Raw genomic sequence first — 26,327 nt, 5'->3', positions numbered from 1 at the left:
ATTGGGTGCCCAAGGAACTTTGAAATTAGCTTTGGTCACATGTTAAACAGTGTTTTTAAAAATATAAACCAACAAATCGCACATGCTGTCGCTCTTGGTAAATCAGATGATGCGTGTTATATTAGGCCAGGCGTGATATGCAGTGTAATGTGCAGCCTATAACTCCGTGGCCGGGGTTAGCTTTGTGATTGGCCTGCTTGCCTCTTTAAGGTCACACGGTAGAGGTGCTGTAAATAGGCACATCCTGAGGTTAAGTGAAGGCTTGATAATAATAATAATCGCTTATTGTCACGAGTAGGCTTCAATGAAGTTACTACGAAAAGCCCCCAGTCACCACATTCCGGCACCTGTTCAGGGAGGCCGGTGCGGGAATTGAACCCGCGCTGCTGGCCTTGTTCTGCACTGCAAGCCAGCTGTTTAGCCCACTGTGCGAAATTACCAACGAGGGGAGCTAGCAGACTGTTGGCTGTTTGTAAATCCTTGGCATGAGGTAGGAAGAAAGCAGGGACACTGTCTGTTTCACCCTCTCTTCAGTTGGATCAATTACGTGTTACTTTCACATCCCAAGTGAAATTGAGCGTCAATTGTGGTATTGAATCTGGGGTAAGAGGGGGCGGCGGCCTCAGCAAATCGATATATCATTACAGACTTCTCCAAATTCCTACCGGTCCCATACTTACAGCCCAAATTATTGAGGCTACGTTGTATTGTAAACACATCAATCATGTTTACATGCATCACAGATATTGTAGGGTTAAAATTCCCCAGTACAGTTACTGAGAATGGTTTGACCACCTATCAACTGGAAAAATACATCAGTGTTGATGTAACGTTCCTGTGCATTAAGCACCCACATAACCTAATCCTTGCCGATAAGGTTACATGGCCGTATGTTCAGCTCCTGTGAAGGGAGTACGTGTAAATAGCTTTAAGCTGTCACACAGGGGTACAAATTTCAGTTTGCTCGATGCCCTCGATTAAAAGCCATCCAGATTGGACAAGTGCAAGTCCCACCCCAGCCAGTCGGAGCTGCTACCAGGATGCCAGAATTGACCTCAACATCCCCGGTTTAAGGAAGAGAAAACCCCTCAAACCATCCACCGCAAGGCTGTACGTGGCATAGTGGTTAGCACTGGGACAACGGCGCTGAGGACCCGGGTTCGAATCCCGGCCCTGGGTCACTGTCTGTGTGGAGTTTGCACATTCTCCCAGTGTCTGCATGGGTTTCACCCCCACAACCCAAAGATGTGCAGGTTAGGTGGATTGGCCCCTTTACTGGAAAAAGAAAAAAATAATTGGGTAGTCTAAATGTATAAAAAATGTATTAAAAATGTATAAATGTATTAAAAAAAACATTTACCGCAACTGTCAGAGGTGCCACCATCTATTGCCTGGGCTGACTTCAATAATAATAATCTTTATTATTGTCACAAGGCTTTCATTAACGCTGCAATGAAGTTACTGTGAAAATCCCCTCGTCGCGACATTCTGGTGCCTGTTCTGGGACACAGAGGGAGAATTCAGAATGTCCAAATTACCTAACAGCATGTCTTCCAGGACTTGTGGGAGGAAACCGGAGCACTCGGAGGAAACCCACGCAGACACGGGGAGAACGTGCAGACTCCACACAGACAGTGACCCAAGCCGTGAATCGAACCTGGGGCCCTGCCGCCGTGAAGCAACAGTACTAACCACTGTGCTACCGTGCCGCACATAAACACACTGCATTGGCTGTAAAACGCTTGGGTCTTCTTGAGGTCATGCAAGGTGCTACATAGCAAAATTCTGAGGTTAAATCACTGTTTGCGATCCTGGTGTTGAGATGGACTTCTGGCCAAATCGCTGTGACTGCCTACCTTCTCGTCTATAACGTTTCAGACTCCAACCCTGCCTCAGCTCATTGGCTACTGAAGCCCTCGCCCGCATCTTTTTATCTCCAGACTTTACCATTCCAACATATTACTGATCACCTCCCACCATAAACCTGAGTCATCCAAAACCTTGCTGCCCATATGCTAACTGCCACAAAGCCCCTTTCGCACATCACCCCTGCACTTGCTGACCTAGATTGGCTTCCGATTAAGCAAAGCCTCAATTTTAAAATTCTCATCCTTGTTACCAAATCCCTCCAGAGCCATAACCGTCCAAAAATCTGCATTCTCCAAATGGTGGCCCCTTGAGCATCCTTGACTTCAATGGTTCCACCAATGGTGGCCCTGCCTGCAGCTGGCTGAACTCTAACCTCTAAGATTCCCTCCCTGACCCTCACCCTCTATCTACCTCTCTCCTTTTTTAAACAGCTCCTGAAAACATAATTCTATAGCCAAGGTTTCGGTTATCTGATCGCATCTGTCCTTCAGTGGCTCAGTGACATATTTTGTAATGGGTCGCACATTAGGGCGTTTTTTACATTCTAAAGGTGCCATGCAAATACCAGCTGTTGCTTTTGTAGCTGAAATTATTCTTGGCACCAACTCCAAGTAGAGTTCCTCTACGTACTGGGGAATAATCACTTCCGAACTGCAACCTCTGGCAATCTGTGAGCAAAACCTGTTCGCCAACTGAACTGATTAGATTATCAGCCTCAAGTAACACATTGCTGCAATTGGACAGTGGCTTGTCGTGAAATCTTTGCCGGTATACTCCGTCACTGAGGAATCAATTGCTGTTATATTCCACAAAATGGGAAACAATTGCTCGAAGCTTGTTTAATTTAAGCAAATAGTGCATCGATCACGACACCCGCGGGGTGGGGGGGAAGGGATAGGGCAGTTATTAACAGCACACAAGAGCAGGGATCAATACTAGGATGGATGGATCTGTTGTGAGGTGGCAAAAAATCAAAAACTGCGAAAACAAGGATTTGGATAACGCCGCACAACAGGCACGATGAAATTATTTCCCAAATCAGGTTTGTGTTCTGGTTTTATTTCGAACAATAACTGCAATACTGTTTACAAGGTCACTGCCAGTTAAAGCAAAGTTGTAAACTCAGCACACTTTAGCGAAATTACTGTTGGGCGGGTTAAAAGGAGGAACAGGCATTTTCAACTCGAGTGCAGCACTGTAATGTATCCTGCCCAGGTGAAATCCTGCTCCCACTTTGTAGATGAGAGATTGTAACCAATCCAGTGGATACATGTCTCGACTTGAGGTTGGATAAGGTTGCACCAAATATTGCCTTTCCTATGTTTCTTGATACGTTCATTAAACTTCATTCTATAAAGAGGTGGCGTCATAATTGTAACGTCACAGATCCAGTAACCCAGGAGGCCCAGGTTAATGCTCTGGGAGCATGGGTTTAAATCCCACCAATTCAATTAATTGAAAGCTAGTCTCAGTCATATTGACCATGAAACCCATGTGGTTCACTAATGCCCTTTGGGGAAGGAAATCTGCCGTCCTTACCCAGTCTGGCCTACATGTGATTCCAGATCCATTCCCGTAAAGGACCAGCCAGCTCTCAGGTCAAAGGCAATTAAGGATGGACAATAAACACCGACCTGGCCAATGATGCACACATCCCATCAAAGAGGGGGAAAATCTTTACACTTAAATGCTTTATATAATAAAGGCAGACTTGCATTTATATAGCACCTTCCATGGCCTCAATTCCCCTCAAGGTGCAAAACATCCAATTAAGCACTTTTGAGGTGGAGTAATTGTTGTAGCGTGGGAAACACACAACAAAGTCCAACAAGCAACAAAGTGATAATGAAATGAAAATGAAATGAAATGAAATGAAATGAAAATGGTTTGGTTTGGTTGAGGGATAAACATTGACCAAGACATCCAGGAGAGTGACATCCAGTCATCGGACTCGAAACGTTAGCTCTTTTCTCTCCCTACAGATGCTGCCAGACTTGCTGAGATTTTCCAGCATTTTCCCTTTTGTTTCAGATTCCAGCATCCGCAGTAATTTGCTTTTATCCAGGAGAGTTGCCTGGTTTTCCTCAAAATAGTGCCATGGGATCTTCTACGTCGAGAGGGCAGGTGGGGCCTTGGATTAACATCTCACCTAAAAGACAGCGTCTCCGACAGTGCAGCATTCCCTCGGTACTGCACTGGAACAACTGCCTAGATTTTATACTCAAGTCCCGAAGTGGGACTTGAACCCACAACCTCCTGGCTCTCAGCCACAAGTGTTGCGAACTGAGCCACGGCTGACTCTGAATCACTCTTTAGGGGTGGAGTTTCACCAAATCTGAAACTAATTTCTTCGGAGGTTTGGCGTGTCCTTGCTACTTCCAGGAGGGAATGTCATCATGGATGGAGAGAAATGCTGTTCTTTTCAAATGGATCAAACTGGTAAATACTTTATCAGACAGATTTCACGGGCGGGGTTCTCTGATCCTGAGGCTAAGTGTTGATGCCATCGGAAACACCGTCGCCTTTCTCGACGGCGTCAACATGGTCCCAGGATCAGCAATTCTGGCCCCTACAGGGGGCCAGCAGGGCGCAGGAGCGGTTCACACTGCTCCAGCTGCTGATCCGGCCATGGAATGAAATGAAATGAAAATCGTTTATTGTCACGAGCAGGCTTCAATGAAGTTACTGTGAAAAGCCCCTAGTTGCCACATTCCGGCGCCTGTCCGGGGAGGCTGATACGTGAATCGAACCGTGCTGCTGGCCTGCTTGGTCTGCTTTAAAAACCAGCGATTTAGCTCAGTGAGCTAAACCAGCACCGGGGGATGTGCGCATGCGCAGTGGGTCTGGTGCGAACCCGCACATGCGCAGTCCCACCGGTACGATTTCCGCGCATGCGCGGTGTCTCCCTTGTCCGCACCCGCCCCGACCCAACATGGCGCAGGAGTACAGTGCTGGCGCGGAAGAAAGGCGGCCGGGAGACAGAGGCCGGCCCGCCGATCGGTGAGACTGATCGCGGGCCAGGCCACGTCGGAGACTGCCCCCCCCCCTTCCCCCGCCACAGGCCGCCACCCGACCCTTCAACGCTGCGGTCCCGCCGGCTGAGAGCAGGCATGGACGGCGGCGGCGGGACTCTGCGCTTCCACGACAGCCGCTCGGCCCATCCCGGCCTGAGAATCGGCGGGCCGGCCGCGTAGAGTGGTCTGCGACCGACGCCGCGCCAACCACGCTGGCGCCATTTTTGCCAATTCTCCGTTCTGCAGAGAATCACGTGCCGGCGTCGGGGCGGCATGGCGTGATTGCCGCCGGTCGTGGTGATTCTCCGACCTGACCCCGGGCTGAGAGAATCCCGCCCCACGTCTTTACGTAGTAAAGAAGGAAATACGTCCTACCTTTCAACTGGTCCAGAATGTCGACCCTTCCAGTGGATGCCAAGTTGCAGGCTTCCTGTTCCAGCCTGGTCTGAAGCTGCTTTAACATTTCCTGCAGTAGGTAATTAAGGGTAATCAGTATACCTATCATTCTGCTACAGCAGGCCTGACACACACAAGGAAGCTGGACTGTCAGAAGAACCTTTCTGAAGAGGCCCTGTGGTATCGAGATTGCTCCAGGGAGTGACTTTTAATTTCGTCTTCTTTTCAGTCCCTGCCAAATTTGCAAATGTCAAGGGCTCCTTTCATTGTGCTTTGTTTGTAGCTCCCCACACTGAAACACGGGCATTAATTGGAGAACGTGTAAATGCCACAGCCGACTGTGAGATTAACCTGTTTTTGGTGCTCTCCTCGTCTTCACTGTTGAAAGCTCTGCGTGCTGTATGTCTGTTTTAGGTGACTTTCATTACCTTTAATATCTTGCCCACAATGGCTCCGTGGAGAATCACTGCTGCAATAAAGGATATACCCTTGCAATTGTAATTGACCTCCTATTTGATCCTGTGATCCGTTTTTTTCTTCATTCCAATCTGAATATGCCATACACCATTATTACTGCAACGGATCGATACTAAACACATCCTTTTCCCACTAAGGCACCGCACAGTGCTGCGAGAACCCTTCCAAACTGAAATAATGGAACAGGACCTTGCTCTTAAACTGCGTTCAAAAGGAAGTGGATGTAGTTCCTGTTGTAATTGCACTGTTGTATGGCATATGGAGGGATTGTCATGACATAGCATTTCCCCTTCAAATGCCCTGTGTTCTTATCTCCAAAGATTAAGCCAAATGTTATTTAAAGCAGCGACTGATTCCAAAATTGTTGAGCAGAAAATTAAAAGACATTTAAGTATCCACAGACTGGGTTTCAACACATTTTGATCCTTCATCAGTTCTCCAGCTCGTCGCTAAAATGCTCAGATTTCCTGCTCCAGTCAGCTATTAAAAAGCCTCTACTGCATCCAATTCCTGCACCCGTGGATCCCACTGATCCCTGTGAAAACAGTGTGCAGGAATCTATTCAAGATATCCAGGACCCACTGTGCAGTCCAACTCCACAGCATTGCCACTGCAATATTTGCCAATATTTGCAGCCAGTAGCTATTTCTCTGCAAAGGATAGATAGGCTCCTGACATCAACGTCCACAAGTGTGTGCACCGGCTGCATCCTGCCTCTTTAGATGTTAATTTAAAAAGGAAGTATTTTCAAAGCACAGCTTAATGTGGCGTCTCCGGGCCTCTCCACATTTGGCGTCCATGTGCTGTTCTACAGATGGCCCCCGTTCTGTGCGATTAAATCAGAGATTCGGGTGGCTTTTGGCTTTAGATACAACTGCAATCGGCCCTGTATCCTGCTCTGTTCCAAGCACTACATCAAAAGCAGCAAGACCTCCAGAGGCTGGGGACCAGCGCCTCCCAAAAGCACACACACACACACAGGAAAGATTCAAACTGCAATTTCGGAAACTCTAATGCACTGCATCAATTAAACGGCAGAAGTGCTGAATCACGCTGTCATCACCTGACATTGAAATCACTTCTCAAACTGCAGCACCAGCCTAAAATCAGAGATAGCTACAGCGGAGTAGAAGGCCATTCGACCCATTGGGTCCGTGCCAGCTCTCTGCAAGAACGATTTAGCCCGTCCCACTCCTTGCCCTTTCCCTGTAGCCCGGAACATTGCTTCCCTGCTTTTCCAATACTCTTCTGAAATTCACGATTGAATTTGCCTCTGAACTGAAATGAAATGAAAATTGCTTATTGTCACGAGTAGGCTTTAATGAAGTTACTATGAAAAGCCCCTAGTCGCCACATTCCGGCACCTGTTTGGGGAGGCCGGTACGGGAATTGAACCGTGCTGCTGGCCTGCCTTGGTCTGTTTTAAAAGCCAGCGATTTAGCCCAGTGTGGTAAACCAGCCTCTGCCACCCTCTCAGCCAGTGCGATCCAGATCCTGACCATTTGCTGTGTGAAATGTTACCCCTCGTGTTGCCTTTGGTTCGTTTGCCAATTATGTTAAGTCATTGTCCTCTGACTCTTGACCCTTTGGCAATGGGAAAGGTTTGATTTTTGAAACAGAACATACAGTGCAGAAGGAGGCCATTCGGGCCATCGAGCCTGCACCAACCCACTTAAACCCTCACTTCCACCCTATGCCCGTAACCCAATAACCCCTCCTAACCTATTTAGTCACTAAGGGCACCTTATCATGGCCAATCCACCAAACCTACATGTCTTTGGACTGTGGGAGGAAACTGGAGCACCCGGAGGAAATCCACGCAGACACAGGGAGAACATGCAGACTCCGCACAGACAGTGACCCAGCGGAGAATCGAACCTGGGACCCTAGCGCAGTGAAGCCTTATGCTATCCACTTGTGCTACTGCTCACGGTAGCACAAGGTTTCCCTCAATCTCCTCTGGTTAGAACCCTCATGATTCTGAATGGCTTCATCAAATCTCATCTCAACGCGCAGAAAGACAGCACTTTATTAAATATTCTGGCACCCATTTTTGTTTATTCTTTGGTCATTTTAATCTAATTTGCTGGGCAGGAGACACATGAGATCAAGCGGAACGCTGGGGTTTAAACTACTGTGATAACTGCAAGAAATTATTATATTTTTTATTTGTTGCAATAATGTTAGTAACAGAAAGGGTTTAAGATGCATACAGCCAGTATGTCTGCTAAAGCTGTGATTAGAGGTCAGAGAAGTAAGGCAATCCTTGATTTTGCAGGGGGTGTGTTGTACTGATAGATTTGAGAAGCATTTACTTGTTTACAGATAGGTGGCTAATTGAACATTGGTTTGGTTTGGAGATCCCTGGAGTGTGGAGAATCTATGAGAGATATTTTATTTGTTCCTGGCTAACCAGGTCATGAGACATCTTGTGGGAGGAGACATAAGAATGTGTTATGGTTTGGGTCCAGATGATGTAACTAATGGGAGGTGCCAGGTCTGTCTGTAGTTTCAGTTTGCCATAAGATTTTATTCTGCCAAGAAACGTCTTTCACTTTGCTCCAAGGGCTCTACACAAGGAAAAGCAAGTAAACCTGATTGTTAACTTTATTTATAAGTGGAATTTGAACTATATTGGTTTGCTTCATTGGAATATATAGCAGCAAGTATTTACAGATGCACCATAGAAAGCATGCATCTGGCTGCATCACAGCCTGGTATGGCAACTGCTCGGCCCAAGACCGCAAGAAACTTCAGAGAGTCATGAACATAGCCCAGTCCATCACCGAAACCTGCCTTCCATCCATTGGCTCGATCTCCCGCTGTCTGGGGAAAGCGGGCAGCATAATCAAAGACCCTTCCCACCTGGCTTACTCACTCTTCAAACTTCTTCCATCGGGCAGGAGATACAAAGGTCTGAGAACAAGCACGAACAGACTCAAAAACAGCTTCTTCCCCACTGATACCAAACTCCTAAACAGCCCTCTTATGCACTGACCTGATTAATACTACACCCCTGTATGCTTCACCCGATGCCGGTGTCTATGTATTTACATTGTGGACCTTGCGTTGCCCTATTATGTATTTTTGTTTATTTTATTTTATTTTTATGTACTAAATGGCAGCACGGTAGCATGGTGGTTAGCGTCAATGCTTCACAGCTGCAGGGTCCCAGGTTCGATTCCCGGCTGGGTCACTGTCTGTGCGGAGTCTGCACGTCCTCCCCGTGTGTGCGTGGGTTTCCTCCGGGTGCTCCGGTTTCCTCCCACAGTCCAAAGATGTGCGGGTTAGGTGGATTGGCCATGCTAAATTGCCCGTAGTGTCCTAAAAAGTAAGGTTAAGGGGGGGTTGTTGGGTTACGGGTATAGGGTGGATACGTGGGTTTGAGTAGGGTGATCATTGCTCGGCACAACATCGAGGGCCGAAGGGCCTGTTCTGTGCTGTACTGTTCTATCTATCTAAATGGTCTGTTTGAGCTGCCCGCAGAAAATACTTTTTACTGTACCTCAGTACACGTGGCAATAAACAAATCCAAATCCAAAACTGTTGAAATTTTATTTGTAAAGCAATTTCTTTGTTGCTAATGTAATTAATTTTGTGTTTAAATTAAAGTTTTTTTAACATACAAGATACGTATCGACCAGTGTTAGCAGTCCTGCGGTGCAGTAACATTTCCTCAGTTTCACACATTGCAAATAGTTGGGTTTTCATCCGGGTCCTAACACTGGGGTCAATAACACTGTTGACTTCAGTAGGAGAGCAGAATACAGGAAGGATGTGATTGCACGAGTAATGGTGCGAAGGAGATTCACCAGGATGTTGCATGGGCTGGAGTGTTTCAGCTATGAAGAGAGGCTGGATAGGCTGGGGTTGTTTTCCTTAGAGCGGGGAAGACCTGATTGAGATGTACAAAATTATGAGGGACATAGATACGGTAGATAAGGAGCTTTTCCCCTCAGTACAGCAGTCAATAACCAGGGGGCATAGATTTAAGTTAAGATTTGGAGGGAATTTGAGGAGAAACCTTTTCACCCAGAGGGTGGTGGGAATCTAGAACTCGCTGCCTGAAATGGTGGAAGAGGCGGAAACCTTCACAACATTTAAGAAGAATTTAGATAAGCACTTGAAACGCCACAGCGCACAAGGCTATAGACCAAGTGCTGGAAAATGGAATTAGATTAGATAGGTTCTTGATGACTGGCACAGACACGACGGGCTGAATGGCCTCTTTCTGTGCTGTAAACTCTATGACTCTATGACAGTGACTCTAATAGGAGAGCCACCCTTTGCCATGGGACACCCACAGGTTTCTAATAAATTCCAGCATCTAGCCCCGGAAGAATATTGTATGTTTCAATGAGATCACCTCTCACTCTTCCAGAATATAGGGAATATAGGCCTTGTCTTCTCAACCTATCCACAACGGATAATTCCCTGATCTCAGGCATCAGTCTCGCGAACCTTCATTGCATTCCCTCCAACGCTGCAATATTCTTCCTTAAGTAAGGAGACCAAAACTGGCCTCCATGATTGTATTTAGTAACTGACCAGTCCTTTTATAGTTACATTTCTAGGCTGTTATGCACCCTAGCTCCTTCTGAACCACCATTGCCACCACCCTGTGCTCCCAGAGTAGAGCTTTACAAATGGGAACACAAGTCGAAGATGGGTTGGAACAGCATGATCCCGATTCTCCAATTTATCAAACTCTCGAACAAAGTTACACTCTAAATATTTGCTATAAATGAGGCCTTACAGCCAAAACGAGTAACTGAAACATATTTGCCAACAGCAGAATCCACACTTTCAGCAATTTCATAAATCACATTTGTCAAGGCTTAATGTTATGGGACCATGGTCCCAATAGTCAGCAGGTCAATTTTACATATATATTTCCCCGACCAGACATTCTTGGTGAGACGTGCCAATTTAGTGCTGGCTAATGTTGAGTTTTTATACTTTCATACTGATGACTTGTGGCCCCCAAGAACTCCCTTGAGATTGTTAAAGTTCACTTCACATTGTATCGACTCAAGCAGCAGAACTTATTTTTTATGTGTTGGAGAATTTGAACATAGAGAGGGTTGTTATGGGCAAGAGAGAGAGAAACTGAACTTGTTTATCCTCTCTTCATCCATCCATAAGCTGAGGTGTTCTTGAATTATTTTTAATGCATGCTTTAAATAAATTTAGAGTACCCAATTCTTTTTTCCCCGATTAAGGGGCAATTTAGCATGATCAATTCACCTACCCTGCACATTTTTGTGTTGTGGGGGTGAAACCCTCGCAGACACGGGGAGAACGTGCAAACTCCACACGGACAGTGACCCGGGGCTGGGATTGAACCCGGGTCCTTGGCGCTCTGAGGCAGCAGTGCTAACCACTGTGCCACCGTGCCGCCCAAATTATTTCTACTGTAGACTGTGGTGTTTTTCCCCAAACCTTCAGTTTATGTGATCGAACTCAGTTATAATGCACAGCAAACTCACATTATGTTTAATTCAGAAGGTTAGTTTATTTACATTCAAAGCCAGGGAGGAAATGTTTGCAACCACACACACATCATGCTATACACACATATACAGGCACACACACATATACACACACTCATACGATGCCCTGGGCTAGTGTGGGGTCAACTCCTGCCCCACTTGGCTCGGAGTCGCAATACAAGTGAAATTAAATGTTATTTTAAAATACCCAAGGTCCTTGCTGAGCCCAGGTTTGTAATTTTAACACAAGTAACCTTTTATTATATACAGTATTATAATTAAACTGACAGAAAAATGTAACTGACTATCTAATACCCCTGTGCGGTCCATCTCCCGCGCCACTACCCTTGCCTCCTCCACTCCCTCCCAGAACAAGGATAGAGTCCCCCTCGTTCTCACATTTCATCCCACCAGCCTCCGTATGCAAAGCATAATGCTCCGCCATTTTCGGCAACCCCAGCGTGATGCCACCAAACACATCTTCCCTTCACGCCCTCTGTCAGCATTCCGCAGAGACCGTTCCCTCCGAGACAATCTAGTCCACTCCTCCACTATACCCAGTACCTCTCCCATCACCCATGCACCTTCCCATGCAATCGCAGAAGGTGTAACACCTGACCCTTTACCTCTTCCATGCTTAACATCCCAGGCCCAAAACACTCATTCCAGATTAAGCAGCGTTTCACTTGCACCTCTTTCAATCTGGTCTATTGCATTCGCCGCTCCCAACGTAGTCTCCTCTATATCGGAGAGACCAAACGCAGACTGGGTGATTGCTTTGATGAGCATCTTCGGACTGTGCGCATTCAGGATCCTGACCTTCCTGTTGATTGCCATTTTAACAAAAGACCCTGCTCCCATGCCCACATGTCTGTTCTTGTCCTGCTGCAATGTTCCAGTGAAGCGCAACGCAAACTGGAGGAACAACATCTCATCTTCCATTTAGGCACGCTACAGCCTTCCGGCCTGAACATCGAATTCAACAACTTCAGATGATCAGCCCCACCTCGACCCATTTGTTTTCATTTCATTTTAACTGTCTTTTACCATTTCTTTCTTTCTTAATATACATTTAATTTCCCCCCCCCCCCAATCTTATCCACCTTTCCTCCTGCACCTTTCTCCTCTTTGCTTCCCCCTTCCCCTCCTCCCACACCAACAGTTTATCCTCTGATGTTAGTTTCCCTGCTGTTTGGCCTTTCACATCTTTTGTCCTCTCTGGGGACTGCCATTAACACTCTTTCCCCTTGGTATCTGTGGCCATTAGCACCCGGTTTCCCTGGGTTTCTGTGGCTATGACTCATCTTTCATTCTCACTCCACAGTATAAATATTTCCCACTTTCTCTGTCTGTTAGCTTTGACTAAGAGTCATCGGACTCGAAACGTTAGCTCTTTTCTCTCCCTACAGATGCTGCCAGACTTGCTGAGATTTTCCAGCATTTTCCCTTTTGTATCTAATACCCCTATCCCAACACCCCCCACACTCTTTCTAACTACCCCCACTCTCTACATGCACAGACGTACAACACAAAGGAGGACGGGGTGATTGGCAGGGAAAGAAAACATTGATAAAAATAAACGGATAAAGGAGGCTGGATTCTCCAATTTTGAGATGATGTCCTGACGCCAGTGTGGACACGGTGGTGTTTTACTACCGAAGGAACGGTGCAAAACAGCCACCGATCTTCTGTCTGGTGGGGTCTAGCAGGCATGTGGCATAGAGCCCACAGCTCTAGCTGCGGTTATGGCCGAAGAATTGTTGGGTCCACGGCGGCCGTGCAAGGACGCGGCCTGCCAAATAGTGCCCCCCTTTGGCCAGGCTCACCACCCCCTGACCACCACCCACCAATGCCCCCAGCCCCCGCCACAGCGTCCCCTACCAGCGGATCGGCTCTCCCCCCCCCCCCCCCCCCCCCCACCCCCCACCCCGAATGTATTGACCCTGGACTTAGTCCGCAGCAACCGACGCCATCGGGAACTTGGCCCATGGGGGGGGACGGAGCTTTGGGGGAGGGCCTCAGGTAACGACGTACGTCGTACGTTGTAAGAGTACACCGTTTTGGAGGGGGCGGAGCATCGCGAAAGCGGCACTGCACCCGACATCGGCGCCAGCGTGGATCCCCCGGCCGATCGGCAAATGCGATTTCGGTATCAGAGACCGGAAAATCCCACCCAGGATCTTTGCTACACCAGGGTGGCTTTCACTTAATGTCTTTCCGGAGTTAAAGCTGAAAGCTTTGGTTTGGGTACTTCCTTCTAGGCTTGAGATGTTTTTTTTCTGGCAAAGTTGTCTACTTCCTCTGTAGATTCAGAATTATTGCAGGTTGAAACAAAGATATGGCAGATATTCACTGGTTTTAGAACAATAAAGCAGTTCTTGACTTCAGCAGAGAGAGAGAGAGAAACCGTCCCTTTCACTGCCAAGGTCCAAACACTTCTGCCAAGCTCTCTCAGAAAGCACTGCGCAGGAAGCAAGCATTGACCCAGCCAATCCACCGGTAGCCAATCAACCAATTGAACCAACTTCTTCCAAAGCTGGTTGCTAAGATTTACACGGGGCAGCGAGTCCGTTTCTCCTCTCCAAAATACAAAACCTAGGAACACAATGTCCTGATAAGCAGGCTGCTTCAGCTTGCAAGCTCATTCTGAATATGGGTCCACGGGCCAAAAAAAAAAGAAAAGAACATGAGAACAAAGGCAGCACGGTAGCATGGTGGTTAGCATAAATGCTTCACAGCTCCAGGGTCCCAGGTTCGATTCCCGGCTGGGTCACTGTCTGTGTGGAGTCTGCACGTCCTCCCCGTGTGTGCGTGGGTTTCCTCCGGGTGCTCCGGTTTCCTCCCACAGTCCAAAGATGTGCGGGTTAGGTGGATTGGCCATGCTAAATTGCCCGTAGTGTCCTATAAAGTAAGGTTAAGGGGGGGGTTGTTGGGTTACGGGTATCGGGTGGATACGTGGGTTTGAGTAGGGTGATCATTGCTCGGCCAACATCGAGGGCTGAAGGGCCTGTTCTGTGCTGTACTGTTCTATGTTCTAAAGGAAATAAACAGGGAGGACTGTTACAACACACACTTCACACATACACACATATGTGCTCACGCACACACTATGTACACATATAGGCACACAAATATATATACAGTACACACATACACACACTACACATGCACATACACACACATATACGTATATATATGCGCACACACACTATGTACACATATACACACAAATACATGTATACATGCTTTATGGGTGGCACGGCAACACAGTGGTTAGCACTGTTGCTTCACAGCGCCAGGGTCCCAGGTTCAATCCCCGGCTTGGGTCACTGTCTGTGCGGAGTCTGCCCGTTCGCCCTGTGTCTGCGTGGGTTTCCTCCGGGTGTCCCAGTTTCCTCCCACATCCCGAAAGACGTGCTTGTCAGGTGAATTGGACATTCTGAATTCTCCCTCTGTGTACCCGAACAGGCGCTGGAATGTGGCGACTCGGGGCTTTGCACAGTAACTTGATTGCAGTGTTAATTTAAGCCTACTTGTGACAATAAAGATTTATTATTATTACACATACACACATATACAGACACACACGATAGAAAAGATTTACAACTGTGGACAACAGTAATAAAAGAACCACGGAAATTATTATTAGTTCACATCCCTTCCAAAATCCAAGAATTCATAGTCCAACGGGTTCTGTTGTGGCAGAGTTCAGTCCTGACCACTTTCTGGTTAGAGTCAACAGCGCAAAACCCCTTCAAATGAATGATGATGTGGCACGCTGCATCTCTCAGCAGGCAATCGGAGATGTTTAGAAATGGGACAGGTCTGAGGAGTTGAGAAATGGTGGCAGACTGCTTGGTGAGCCGGGCGGCTGATATTATTTCCAGTTGATGTTAAAGGAGCAGTAAGAGGGTTTTTCAGTTCTCAAATGAATATATAGAGATTTCAAAATGGTCATTAAAGTCATGTTACCTTCCTTCTCCACAGTGAGATATTTAGATCTTGTCTGGAGCTGGCTGTTGGTTTCAGGACTAATAATTTCCCAGCCATTAACTGTGAAAGAGTTATCATCCCTACTGGGGTTTTTGTTGTCCAGGCAGATCCTGGACAGTAAGCTTATCCAGATGTAAGTGACTACCATTGGCCCCCTCAATGTCCCTTTTTGAAATGGGTTTTACAGTCCGAAGTATTAGATGGATCTGCGAACAACTCTGCAGGTAGAACAAATGTCGACCCGTGAGTCCCTCAGTTTTGTGATTTAAATGCCTGGTGTGAAATTCCACAACGATGAGAGGAGGATTCCTTTGATCGTGTTACTCCTGTTGGTAGCTCCCAAAACGGAGGGCCAACCCTGCGGTCATGTGACATGTGTCAGCCATTCACTTTGTTCGGCAGGAAGTCCATTTTAAAAAAGAATGAAGTTTTGACACATACTTCTTTGGGATTTCCCTTCATGTTTCATTGACATAACTGAGTGATGAGGGTGAAGTGAATCACCACATGTTCCTGCTGTATTTCTGAAGTGGAAATAAGCGCAGATTCTTTTTTCCATTTTAATGCCTTCCATTATTAACATTGATTGATCTGCAATGAGAGATAATTGCTGCAGCTAAAATGAACACGTGCAATGTGTTTACTTGGCTGTTGGGATTCCAATGGCTCTGGGTACTGGGAGGCTGGGTCCCAGCTGCCTTCTCACATAGAACATACAGTGCAGAAGGAGGCCATTCGGCCCTTCGAGTTTGCACCGACCCACTTAAGCCCTCACTTCCACCCTATCCCCAAAACCCAATAACCCCTCCTAACCTTTTTGGACACTAAGGGGCAATTTATCATGGCCAATCCACCTAACCTGCACATCTTTGGACTGTGGGAAGAAACCGGCGCACCCGGAGGAAACCCACGCAGGCACGGGGAGAACACGCAGACTCAGCACAGTGTCCCAGCGGGGAATCGAACCTGGGACCCTGGCGCTGTGAAGCCACAGCGCTAGCCACGTGTGCCACCGTGCTGCCCAACACGATGCCCTGCAATCAGCTGACATTCGGCAGACACCTTCAAATGGAAGGTGCTACACTGTGTTGCTGTTGTCAGAGCCCTCGATGCCCTGGACAATGTTTGGCAGAACAAATGCTGCTGGTAAATGTTCACATTGCTCCAGTTTGGGCCAAAGCAAGGGACCATTTCTGCTTCCTATCTGTAGCATGGATAGCACAACATTTATTAAAGTGACGTTCTGTGCTATCAGAAGCATTATTTTCTTCTGATTCACTTTTCCAAAGGCCATTAGCAGCAATGCCCAACTCACCGCAGCTCAATAAATTCAATACAATATTGTTTCTGTTTTGTTTTCTCTTTTAGTGTGGTCTCTCCCTAGGTTGATGTATTCCAGTAATTGCCATGCTGAGCGCTGTTCAATACGTGCTCACTCTCTATTTTTTTTTTTTAAATATAAATTTAGCGTACCCAATTATTTTTTTTACAATTAAGGGGCAATTTAGCGTGGCCAATCCACCTAACCTGCACATCTTTGGGTTGTGGGGGTGAAACCCACTCAGACACGGGGAGAATGTGCAAACTCCACACGGACAGTGACCCAGGGCCGGGATTCGAACCCAGGTCCTCAGCGCCGTAGGCAGCAATGCTAACCACTGTGCCACCGTGCTGCCCTTCACTCTCTATTTTGAAGATGGCACAAGGAGGGAGTGTACGGTAGATTTACTGGGTACTTGTTTTTATTCATTCATAGAACGTGGCCATCACTGCCGAGGCCAACATTTATCGGCCATCCCTAATTGCCCTTGAGAAGGTGGTGATGAGCCATCTTCTTGAACGGCTGCAGTCCATGTGGGTGTAGGTACACCCACAGTGCTGTCAGGGAGCAAGGTGCAGGATTTTGACCCAGCGACAGTGAAGGAATGGCGATATAGTTCCAAGTTAGAATGGTGTGCGGCTTGGTGGGAGCTTGCAGTCCCTAAGTGATAATTCACTCTGAAGGTTAGAAGGTTAAGGGCGATTTGATTGAAGTTTCAAAGAGAGGGGAGCAGACAGAGAGAAAATGGGCTGGATTCTTCCGTCCCGCCCGCCGCAAGGTCGCCATGGGGGGGTCGCGGACCATTCAAAGGTCCATTGACCTGGGGCAGGAATTACCAGTCACCAGGCGGGCACGGCCAGAGAATCCTGCCCAATGTTTCTGCTGGTTGGGGAGTGCAAGACTAAGAATTACAGGCGGAACATTCAGGGTGAAATTAAGAAACATTCCTGCACACGAAGGGGTGTGGAAGTTCGGAACTCTCTGCTGAAAAATACTCTTCACATCTGATCGATTGTTAATTTAAAATTAGGAATGATAGATTTTTGCTATCCAACAGTATTAGGAAACATGGGGAAAAGGCGGCTTATGGAGCTCGGTTACAGTTCAGCTGTCATTGAATTAAAAAACAGAACTGGTTCAAGAGGCTAAGTGGCCGACGCTTTTTTTTGTCAGAAGAAAACATACTCCTCAGAGTGTAACAATATCAATACCTGCATTTAGGTAGCAGCTTATTATTCTAGATTCCGAAAGCACTTCATGGAATTAACGGTGGTTGTGCATTTACTGTTGTTATTTAGTTAAGTGTGGAGTGCTGGGCAGCACGGTGGCCTAGTGGTTAGCACAGCTGCCTCACAGCGCTGAGGTCCCAGGTTCGAATCCCGGCTCTGGGTCACTGTCCGTGTGGAGTTTGCACATTTTCCACGTGTCTGCGTGGGTTTCGCCCCCACAACCCAAAAAAATGTGCAGAGTAGGTGGATTGGCTACGCTAAATTGCCCCTTAATTGGAAAAAATAATTGGGTACTCTAAATTTTTTTTTTTAAAGTGTGGGGTGCGCATGCTAATGAGGCAAGAAAAGCATTGTTGGCTTGGACATGTGCACAGAATGGAAGGTGGCTTCATCCCCAGGGACATGCTAATACCTGGGGAGGTAGCCCAGGCCAAGAGGCCAGCAAGTTTGCCCAAAGTTCAATTCAAGGACATAGAACATACAGTGCAGAAGGAGGCCATTCGGCCCATCGAGTCTGCACCGACCCATTTAAGCCCTCACTTCCACCCTATCCCCGTAACCCAATAACCCCTCCTAACCGTTTTGGTCACTGAGGGCAATTTATCATGGCCAATCCACCTAACCTGCACGTCTTTGGATTGTGGGAGAAAACCGGAGCACCCGGAGGAAACCCACGGGGACAACGTGCAGACTCCGCACAGACAGTGACCGCCGGGATGAAACCTGGGACCCTTGCGCTGTGAAGCCACAGTGCTATCCACTTATGCTACCGTGCTGCCTTAGGACATGAAGGGACTAAAGGGACATGAAAACCCTCAACATTAATCATGACAAGTGGGGGAGCTCGAGCTGACATTGATGCAAAAGGCAACACCAGCGGTGGGCAGGTATTCACCACCACGGTGACACCACGGCAGAATTCTCCATTTCACCACCAGAGTGATCACTGATGGGCTAGGGGACAGAATTTGGCAGGAGGCTCAAATAAAATCAGTTTCACGCTGGCATGAAATTACAGCGGGACCTTCGATGCTGCCCAGCATGGCGGATTGGGAATCCCTCTGGAGGCCGGTGTGGAACTGATTTGTGTCTTGCTAATGGGATGCAGATAAAGGCCTGACCAGAATCTTCCCCTTCCACTGTGTCAGTGGAAAAACACTAATTCAGGACGTGTCTGAAGTAACGAGGTGCGCAAAAGTCAGGACTTTCCTGAAGAAGGTCTGGGGCTGCCTCTGGAGTTCGGGTTGGAGGTCGCTCATGACACTGGACCCTGGAACACCAGGGTAGGAGCATCAATCAGCTGGACCTTGCAGCTTCATTGTCTTTGAGGAGGTCCATCTTCCAGCCTCGGCATGTTCCTGGAAGTCCATCTTCTTTCTTCAAAGGTGGTCGGAGATGTCCAGCACCTATTAAATATGGATACCAGATATGACAGCAGGAAGCATGTCATCAAGCCCACCCCACCATGAAAGACGGGGGCCAGAGGGTTTTGCATGGATTCCTGGCGACTCCCGCTCCCCGTCCCCAGCCCCACACAAAACCTAGCCGCAGGTGGGAGAATTCTGAAGTTGCAGAAGCTCCAAATTGACGCCATTAAATGAGGCATCACCAGAGATCATCTCACATCATCATCAAGAACAACTTCAAGTCTGCCCTATTGAGACTGTACTTGCCTCGCTTTCTGCACTGAAGAATGCAGGAAGAGATTGGGCGGCATTTTAAAATGCTGCCCAACCTCTCGTCCCCCCCCCTTGGACCCCCTAGAGCAGGGGTGGGCAAACTTTTCCGTGCAAGGGCCACATTCAGAAATTCACAATTTTAAAGGGCCGCATAGTATATTAAGTAAAATAATTACTTCACCCGATTATGATTCTGGGCGCCTCATAGAGAACATATCGGCCCTCGACGTTGTGCCGAGCAATGATCACCCTACTCAAGTCAACGTATCCACCCTATACCAGTAAGTAACCCAACAGCCCCCCCCCCCATTAACCTTTTTTATTTTTTTTTAATGACTTGGTGGGCCGCATAAAGACCTTTGGCGGGCCGCATGCGGCCCGCGGGCCGTAGTTTGCCCACCCCTGCCCTAGAGTGACCTCCAGACACCACCTCCCTCCCCACACCCCAACTTTTTTTTTCTTTTAAAAAAAAATTTAGAGTACCCAATTATTTTTTCCAATTAAGGGGCAATTTAGCGTGGCCAATTCACCTAACCTGCACATCTTTGGGTTGTGGGGGCAAAACCCATGCAGACACAGGGAGAATGGGCAAACTCCATACAGAGTCTGCACATTCTCCCCGTGTCTGCGTGGGTTTCCTCCGGGTTTCCTCCGGTTTCCTCCCACAGTCCAAAGATGTGCAGGTTAGGTGGATTGGCCGTGCTAAATTGCCCTTAGTGTCCAAAAAGTTAGGAGGGGTTATTGGGTTACGGGGATTGGGTGGAAGTGAGGGCTTAAATGGGTCGGTGCAGACTCGATGGGCCGAATGGCCTCCTTCTGCACTGTATGGTCTATGTTCTAATTAACTGGACAGTGACCCAGGGCCAGGATTCGAATCCGGGTCCTCAGCGCCGTAGGCAGCAATGCTAACCACTGTGCCACCGTGCTGCCCCCCACACCCCAACTTACCTGTCCGGGTGTCGTCGAGACCCCCTCACAAGGGCACGGCACACTCGGGCCCGATCCCTGGCCCGGGAAAACTGTCACTTGGGGACCGTGGCTCTGCCAGCCTGCCACTGCCCCTGCTGGCCTGGCACTGCCACTATGCACCCTGGCACTGCTGGCCTGGCACTGTCAGGGTGCCCAGGCCGCAGCGGGAGTGCCATGGCACCACCCTGCCCAGAAGCTGACCACCCAGAGACCTCCAATGGCCCGGAAGACCCCCCCAGGTGCCGTTACACCTGATCCACATTTCTGTGGGCCAATGCTAAATGTCTCCCAGACATTGGTGTTCGTTCCCGGGCCTCGGGAGCGTCGGGAGCCGGCATATTTAAATGAGACTAACTGCTCAGTTGAATATGTAAAACTGGATCTCGCCCAGCGAGGGCAAGATCCAGATCGCAACGTCTCACGAGATCTCATTGGATCTTGTGAGGCATTCCAAGCGTCACAAATAGGGGCCTGGTCGTGTCTGCGAGTCGGGCGCGATGTGGCCATTTGATCGAGTCCAGAGAAAATAAGATCAGACGGGATGTAAAATGAACACCGATTTTCTATGAATGTGTTTCATGCTACGAGCCAAGACTAATTTCACTCCCACATCGACACAAATTTGTTTTCTGAGATCAAGAGCATATCAGCAAAGAATTTCTTTTGTACGTGAATTATGTGGAAAGGAATCTACTCTTATAGGTCAGTTTGATTCTGCATCATAAAACAATAGAGTAGCACAGCACAGAATGAGGCCATTCAGCTCACTGTACCTGTACTAGCTCTTTGATACAGCAATACAATAAGTCCCAGTGCTCTGTTCTTTCCCCAAAATCCTGCAAACCTTTTGTTTCAGAATATATATTTAATCTCTTTTTGAAGCTGTTACTGAATTTGCTGCCACCGATGTGTCAGAGACTGAATCCCAGCTCATAATAACTCACGCCGTTAAAAAAGAAATCGAGACTGTCCCCTGCTTCTTATCTCAATTAACTTAAACCTCTGTCCTCTGGTGACTGACCCTCCAGCCAGTGAAATAATTCCTCCTTAGTTACTGTACCAAAAAGCTTCATAACCTTGGACGCAAATGTGTAACCCTTCAAACTGGGACACTTTGAAGTGTGGTGAATTCTCAGACCGTGCCGTTTGTACATTGGAAAGAAGGATTGGACCAGTTTTATTTCAACTTTGTTTGAATAGAAGAAAATATTGCACTGATTAACGCGCAAGATGGTGATGATTCGGAGGACTGGTGGGAACCCATATTTTGAGCGCATTTGTGCTGCCGATATTAGAGGTCTTTTCAATTGTCTTTCCAGCAGGCATGTGGTGAATTGCACTGGCTTCAATTGTGCTTCATTCACAGGACTGCTGCAAGGTTGGCGAAAGGTTATTAAATCCATAGTAAGAGGGGAAATCAATGGGCCAGACTGATGCATAAAAGCGTCCTGAAGGCATGTAGTGCAACACAAACAAAGATAGTCATTGACATCAGCTGCCTGTGTCCTTCAAATCATTGCATTCATGTTAAATATTTGTGCTGCTTTATTCAATGTCGGAGAAAATCTCACAAAATGTTATGTTTAGAAAGGACTCCCTTTATTGACATAAAAATGATCAATACATTTTACAGGCACTGTTCTACAATCCTTCTACGATCAGGAGTGGAAGCAAGGTTAACAGTCAAGAGAATAAAGCCAGCAGTCTCCGTTTCTAATACTTCCAGTGGGCCGGTTAACTTGATGCTTTCTGTAATAATTGATGGTGAAGTGTGGGGCCAACCTCTCCAACCCAATCCGATTGAGTGGATGGGAGCACAGGTCAGGAATGCAGAGGCACAATGCTGTCGCCTTATCTCCATCCCAGATCCGTTTCCAAAGTGCCGGGTAGCAGAGGAACAATCCTTCACATCCTGTGATTAACCTTGAGAGCAAATAACTGATCCCTTCACGCCTGTTCGGGTACGCTGAGGGGGAATTCAGAATGTCCAAATTACCTGACAAGCATGTCTTTCGGGACTTGTGGGAGGAAACCGGAGCACCCGGAGGAAACCCACGCAGACACGGGGAGAACGACTTCCGGTGGCGCCCTCGAGGAGGCAGGTCGCAGGTCGGATCGCTCCCGCCCGAGATGGGCAAACGGACCTTTGTTTACGGACTTTTTAGGTACCTGGCAGCCTGAATCGGTGGAGGAGACGACAGGGAAGAGGCTTTCTTCCCGGGGTATGGGCGGCTGGACCAGAAGCGGTCGAGTGGAGCGGCAAGGATCGAAGCGGGAGCAGCGGGGAACCCGGGCCGGGCGGCCAAGCATGGCGGACGGCGGGGACCGAGGAGCGGAGGCTCACTGGCCAAGGGAGGAGCAGATGGAGTTTTTCAAGAACTGCTTCACCGAGCTGAGGAGGGACACGCTGGACCCGATGAGAGCGGTGATGGACCGAATGGTCGAGACACAGGCGGCCCAAGGGAAGGCGCTCAGGGAGGTCGAGGCGAAGCTCTCCAGTCAGGAGGGCACGGTAACGGAGCTGGAGCACGAGGTGGAGGAGCTGAACACCCGTCAGAGGAGGATGCAGGAGCAGCTTGAAGAGCTGGGGAACAGAGCCAGGAGGCAGAATTTAAGAATCGTTGGCCTCCCCGAGGGCTGCGAGGGGTCGGATGTGGGCGCATACGTGACGGGTATGCTTGAGGCACTGATGGGACCGGAGGCCTTCCCTCGACCCCTGGAGTTGGATGGGGCACATAGAGCCCCCGCAAGGAAGCCCAGGATGGGCGACCGACCGAGGGCCTTGGTGGTCCGCTTTCACCGGCTTGCTGACAGGGAACGTGTGCTGCGATGGGCCAAGGCGGAGGGGAGCAGCAGATGGGAGAACTGCGAGGTGCGCATTTACCAGGACTTGGGACCGGAGCTGGCCAAGAGGCGTGCAGGATTCATCAAGGTAAAGGCAGCCCTCTACAAAAAGGAGGTGAGGTTTGGAATGCTATATCCTGCAAAGCTTTGGGTTACGTTTGAGGAACTCCACTACTACTTTGAGACACCAGAACAGGTTTGGACCTTTATTAAAGACAAGAAGCTGGACTTGAACTAATGGGCACTGAGTTCTTTCAGTGCTGTACAGTGGCGGCGGCCTGTTAACTTAAAGTTGCTCTGACTAGGACTTTTACTAAGAAAAAGAAGCTGGACTGGAACTAAAGGACTCGGGGCTTTCAGACATTTTGTGTGGCGGCGGTTTGTTAAATTATCCTGTACTGTAATGTTTTATCTAAGATTGTTTTCAGCCTGGACAGAGAGTGGGGGTTGGAGGGCGCACTGTTTAGGGTCCTTTGGGGGGATCGCAATGGGGGGGGGGGGGCCTGTGCTTGGTACCTTCTGGTGCGAGATCGGGGCCTCTGATGGGGGGATGGGCTAGGGGCTAGTCACGGGACTTGAAAGGGCTCGGTGGGATACAATTAGGTTAATGGGTCCCTGGTGGGTGGGGGGAGGGCCTGAGCGCTGGGACGGGAGACAGGTAGGCGCCAAGGGCAGGGGTCAGTGTGACTAGCGTAGGTCAGGGGGCACCAGGGAGATCGGAGGGGGGGCGGGGCGAGCTAGGGCCAAGCGCAGGGCTGACCTGGCAGGTCAGGCCTGGGGGAGTAGGGGAGACCAGGCCCGGGGGGGGGGGGGGGGGGGGGGGGGGGGAGAAGAGGGTTAGGGCCACGTTAGCTTAGTGTAGTGGAACACGTGTGGCATGGGTAAACAGAGCTGGCAGGGAAAGTGCCGTATGGAAGGATTTTTGGTTTCAACATTTATTAACATGTTTATTCTTTCCCACTGTTCGTTTTCACTATGTTAAGGCTCTTTGCACAGGGCCATTTTTCGCTTTGTAACTGTTACAAATTTGTGTTAAATAAAAAACTTCAAAAAAAAAAAAAAAAAAAAGACACGGGGAGAACGTGCAGACTCCGCACAGACAGTGACCGCAGCTGGGAGTTATTAAGCAACAGTGCTAACCACTGTGCTGCCGTGAAAGTAAATCACAGTAATGGTGACCGTGAAACTACCATTGATTGTTGTAAAAACTCATCTGGTTTACTAAAGTTCTTTAGGGAAGAAAATTTGCTGTCCTTACCCAGCCTGGTCTACATATCCACTACAAGCCCACTGACTCCCACAGCTATCTGGACTACAGCTCTTCACACCCTACACCCTGTAAGGACTCCATCCCTTTCTCTCAACTCCTTCCCCTCCGTCGCATTTGTTCCGACGATGCCAATTTCCAAAATGGTGCTTCGAAAATGTGTTCCTTCTTCCTCGACCGTGATTTCCCACCGACAGTTGTGGACAGGGCCCTCAACAGTGTGCGATCCATCTCCCGCGCCACTACCCTCGCCCCCTCCACTCCCTCCCAGAACAAGGATAGAGACCCCCTCGTTCTCACATTTCACCCCACCAGCCTCTGTATGCAAAGCATAATCCTCCGCCATTTTCGCCAACTCCAGCGTGATGCAACCACCAAACACATCTTCCCTTCACTCCCTCTGTCAGCATTCCGCAGAGACAGTTCCCTCCGAGACAATCTAATCCACTCCTCCACCACACCCAACACCTCTCCCATCACCCATGGCACCTTCCCATGCAATCGCAGAAGGTGTAACACCTGCCCCTTTACCTCTTCCATGCTTAACATCCCAGGCCCAGGACTTCCGGTGGCGGCGATGACATAGGGAGCCGCGCATTTGGGAGCTCCCGATTCTAACGGACTTTTCGGCTCTTTATAGAGCCCAAAACGGAATTTCTTCGACGTCGGGAGACGGTGTGGTGATCGACTTCCTCCGCATTTCATGACTCGAACTCGGAGTGGAAAGGGGGAAAAAACGGCAGCAGCTCCCCAGAAAAAACGGGGGAAGGATTCCAAGATAGCGGCCGGCGGAGCACCAGAGGAGTGGAGGCTGTGGACGCAGGAGCAGCAAACTGCTCTCTTGCGCTGTTTTGCAGACTTTAAGGCTGAGGTGCTGAGTTCTCTGCAGGAAACGAAGAAAGATTCAGACGACCCAGGGTGCTGCCATTCAGGCGTTGCAGGCGCAGGCCGCTGAACGAGAGGAGGAGGCCGTGGTCCTTGTGAGTAAGGTGGAGGGGCACGAGGCACTCCATAAGAAGTGGCAAGACCGCTTCGAGGAGCTTGATCACCGCATGAGGCGGAAGAATCTGCGGATCTTGGGCCTTGCGGAGGGGCTGGAGGGGTCGGACATGACAACCTACGTGGCCACGATGCTGAACTCGCTAGTGGGGGCAGGATCTTTCCATCTGCCCCTGGAGCTGGAGGGAGCCCACAGAGTACTGGCCAGGAGGCCTAAGGAGAATGAACCCCCGCGTGCGGTGCTGGTGAGGTTCCACCGGTTCAGTGATCGGGAGTGTGTGCTGCGCTGGGCCAAGGAGGTGAAGAGCAGCAATTGGGAGAATGGGGTAGTACGGATCTACCAGGATTGGAGTGCGGAGGTGGCTAAGCGGCGGTCCGGGTTTAATCGGACGAAGGAGGTGCTCTATAAGAAGAAAATAAAGTTTGGAATGTTGCAGCCTGCGCGCTTGTGGGTAACTTATTTGGACCGGCATTATTATTTTACTTCCCCGGAGGAGGCGTGGGCCTTCGTGCGGACGGAGAAACTGGACTCGAACTAGGGGTTGGGGGTTGCGGGGCCGGTTGTAATGCTTTATTGATGGTCTCTGCTGTTGCTGTGTTTTTTTTCTGTACTTTTGTAATTTTGATATGGTTATTTATGGGGGTGTTGTTCTGTTTTTGTTGGGGGGCACTGTTTGGGTTTTGTATTTTGCAGGGGGGGTGCTGGGGGGGGGTTTGTATTATATATCGGGTTGGGGGTATGGAGTGGGGTTGGTATTTGGGAGCTGCGTCAGAAGGG

At 48.8% G+C, this 26,327-nt stretch overlaps 1 protein-coding gene across 1 annotated transcript in view; it reads right to left on the bottom strand.

Moving 5' to 3' along the window:
* apc2 (APC regulator of WNT signaling pathway 2) overlaps positions 1 to 26,327 on the bottom strand; it is a 219,205-nt gene that overhangs the window by 95,819 nt on the left and 97,059 nt on the right. The window contains 1 exon segment of the mRNA XM_038776515.1: positions 5,259 to 5,349. Within this exon segment, the coding sequence (XP_038632443.1) occupies positions 5,259 to 5,349 (91 nt within the window).

Source organism: Scyliorhinus canicula, chromosome 18 (assembly GCF_902713615.1).
Source record: "Scyliorhinus canicula chromosome 18, sScyCan1.1, whole genome shotgun sequence".
In the NCBI taxonomy this organism is placed as follows: domain Eukaryota; kingdom Metazoa; phylum Chordata; class Chondrichthyes; order Carcharhiniformes; family Scyliorhinidae; genus Scyliorhinus; species Scyliorhinus canicula.
Note: the sequence above shows the minus strand (reverse complement) of the source record. Positions and strands in the feature narration are given on the sequence as shown.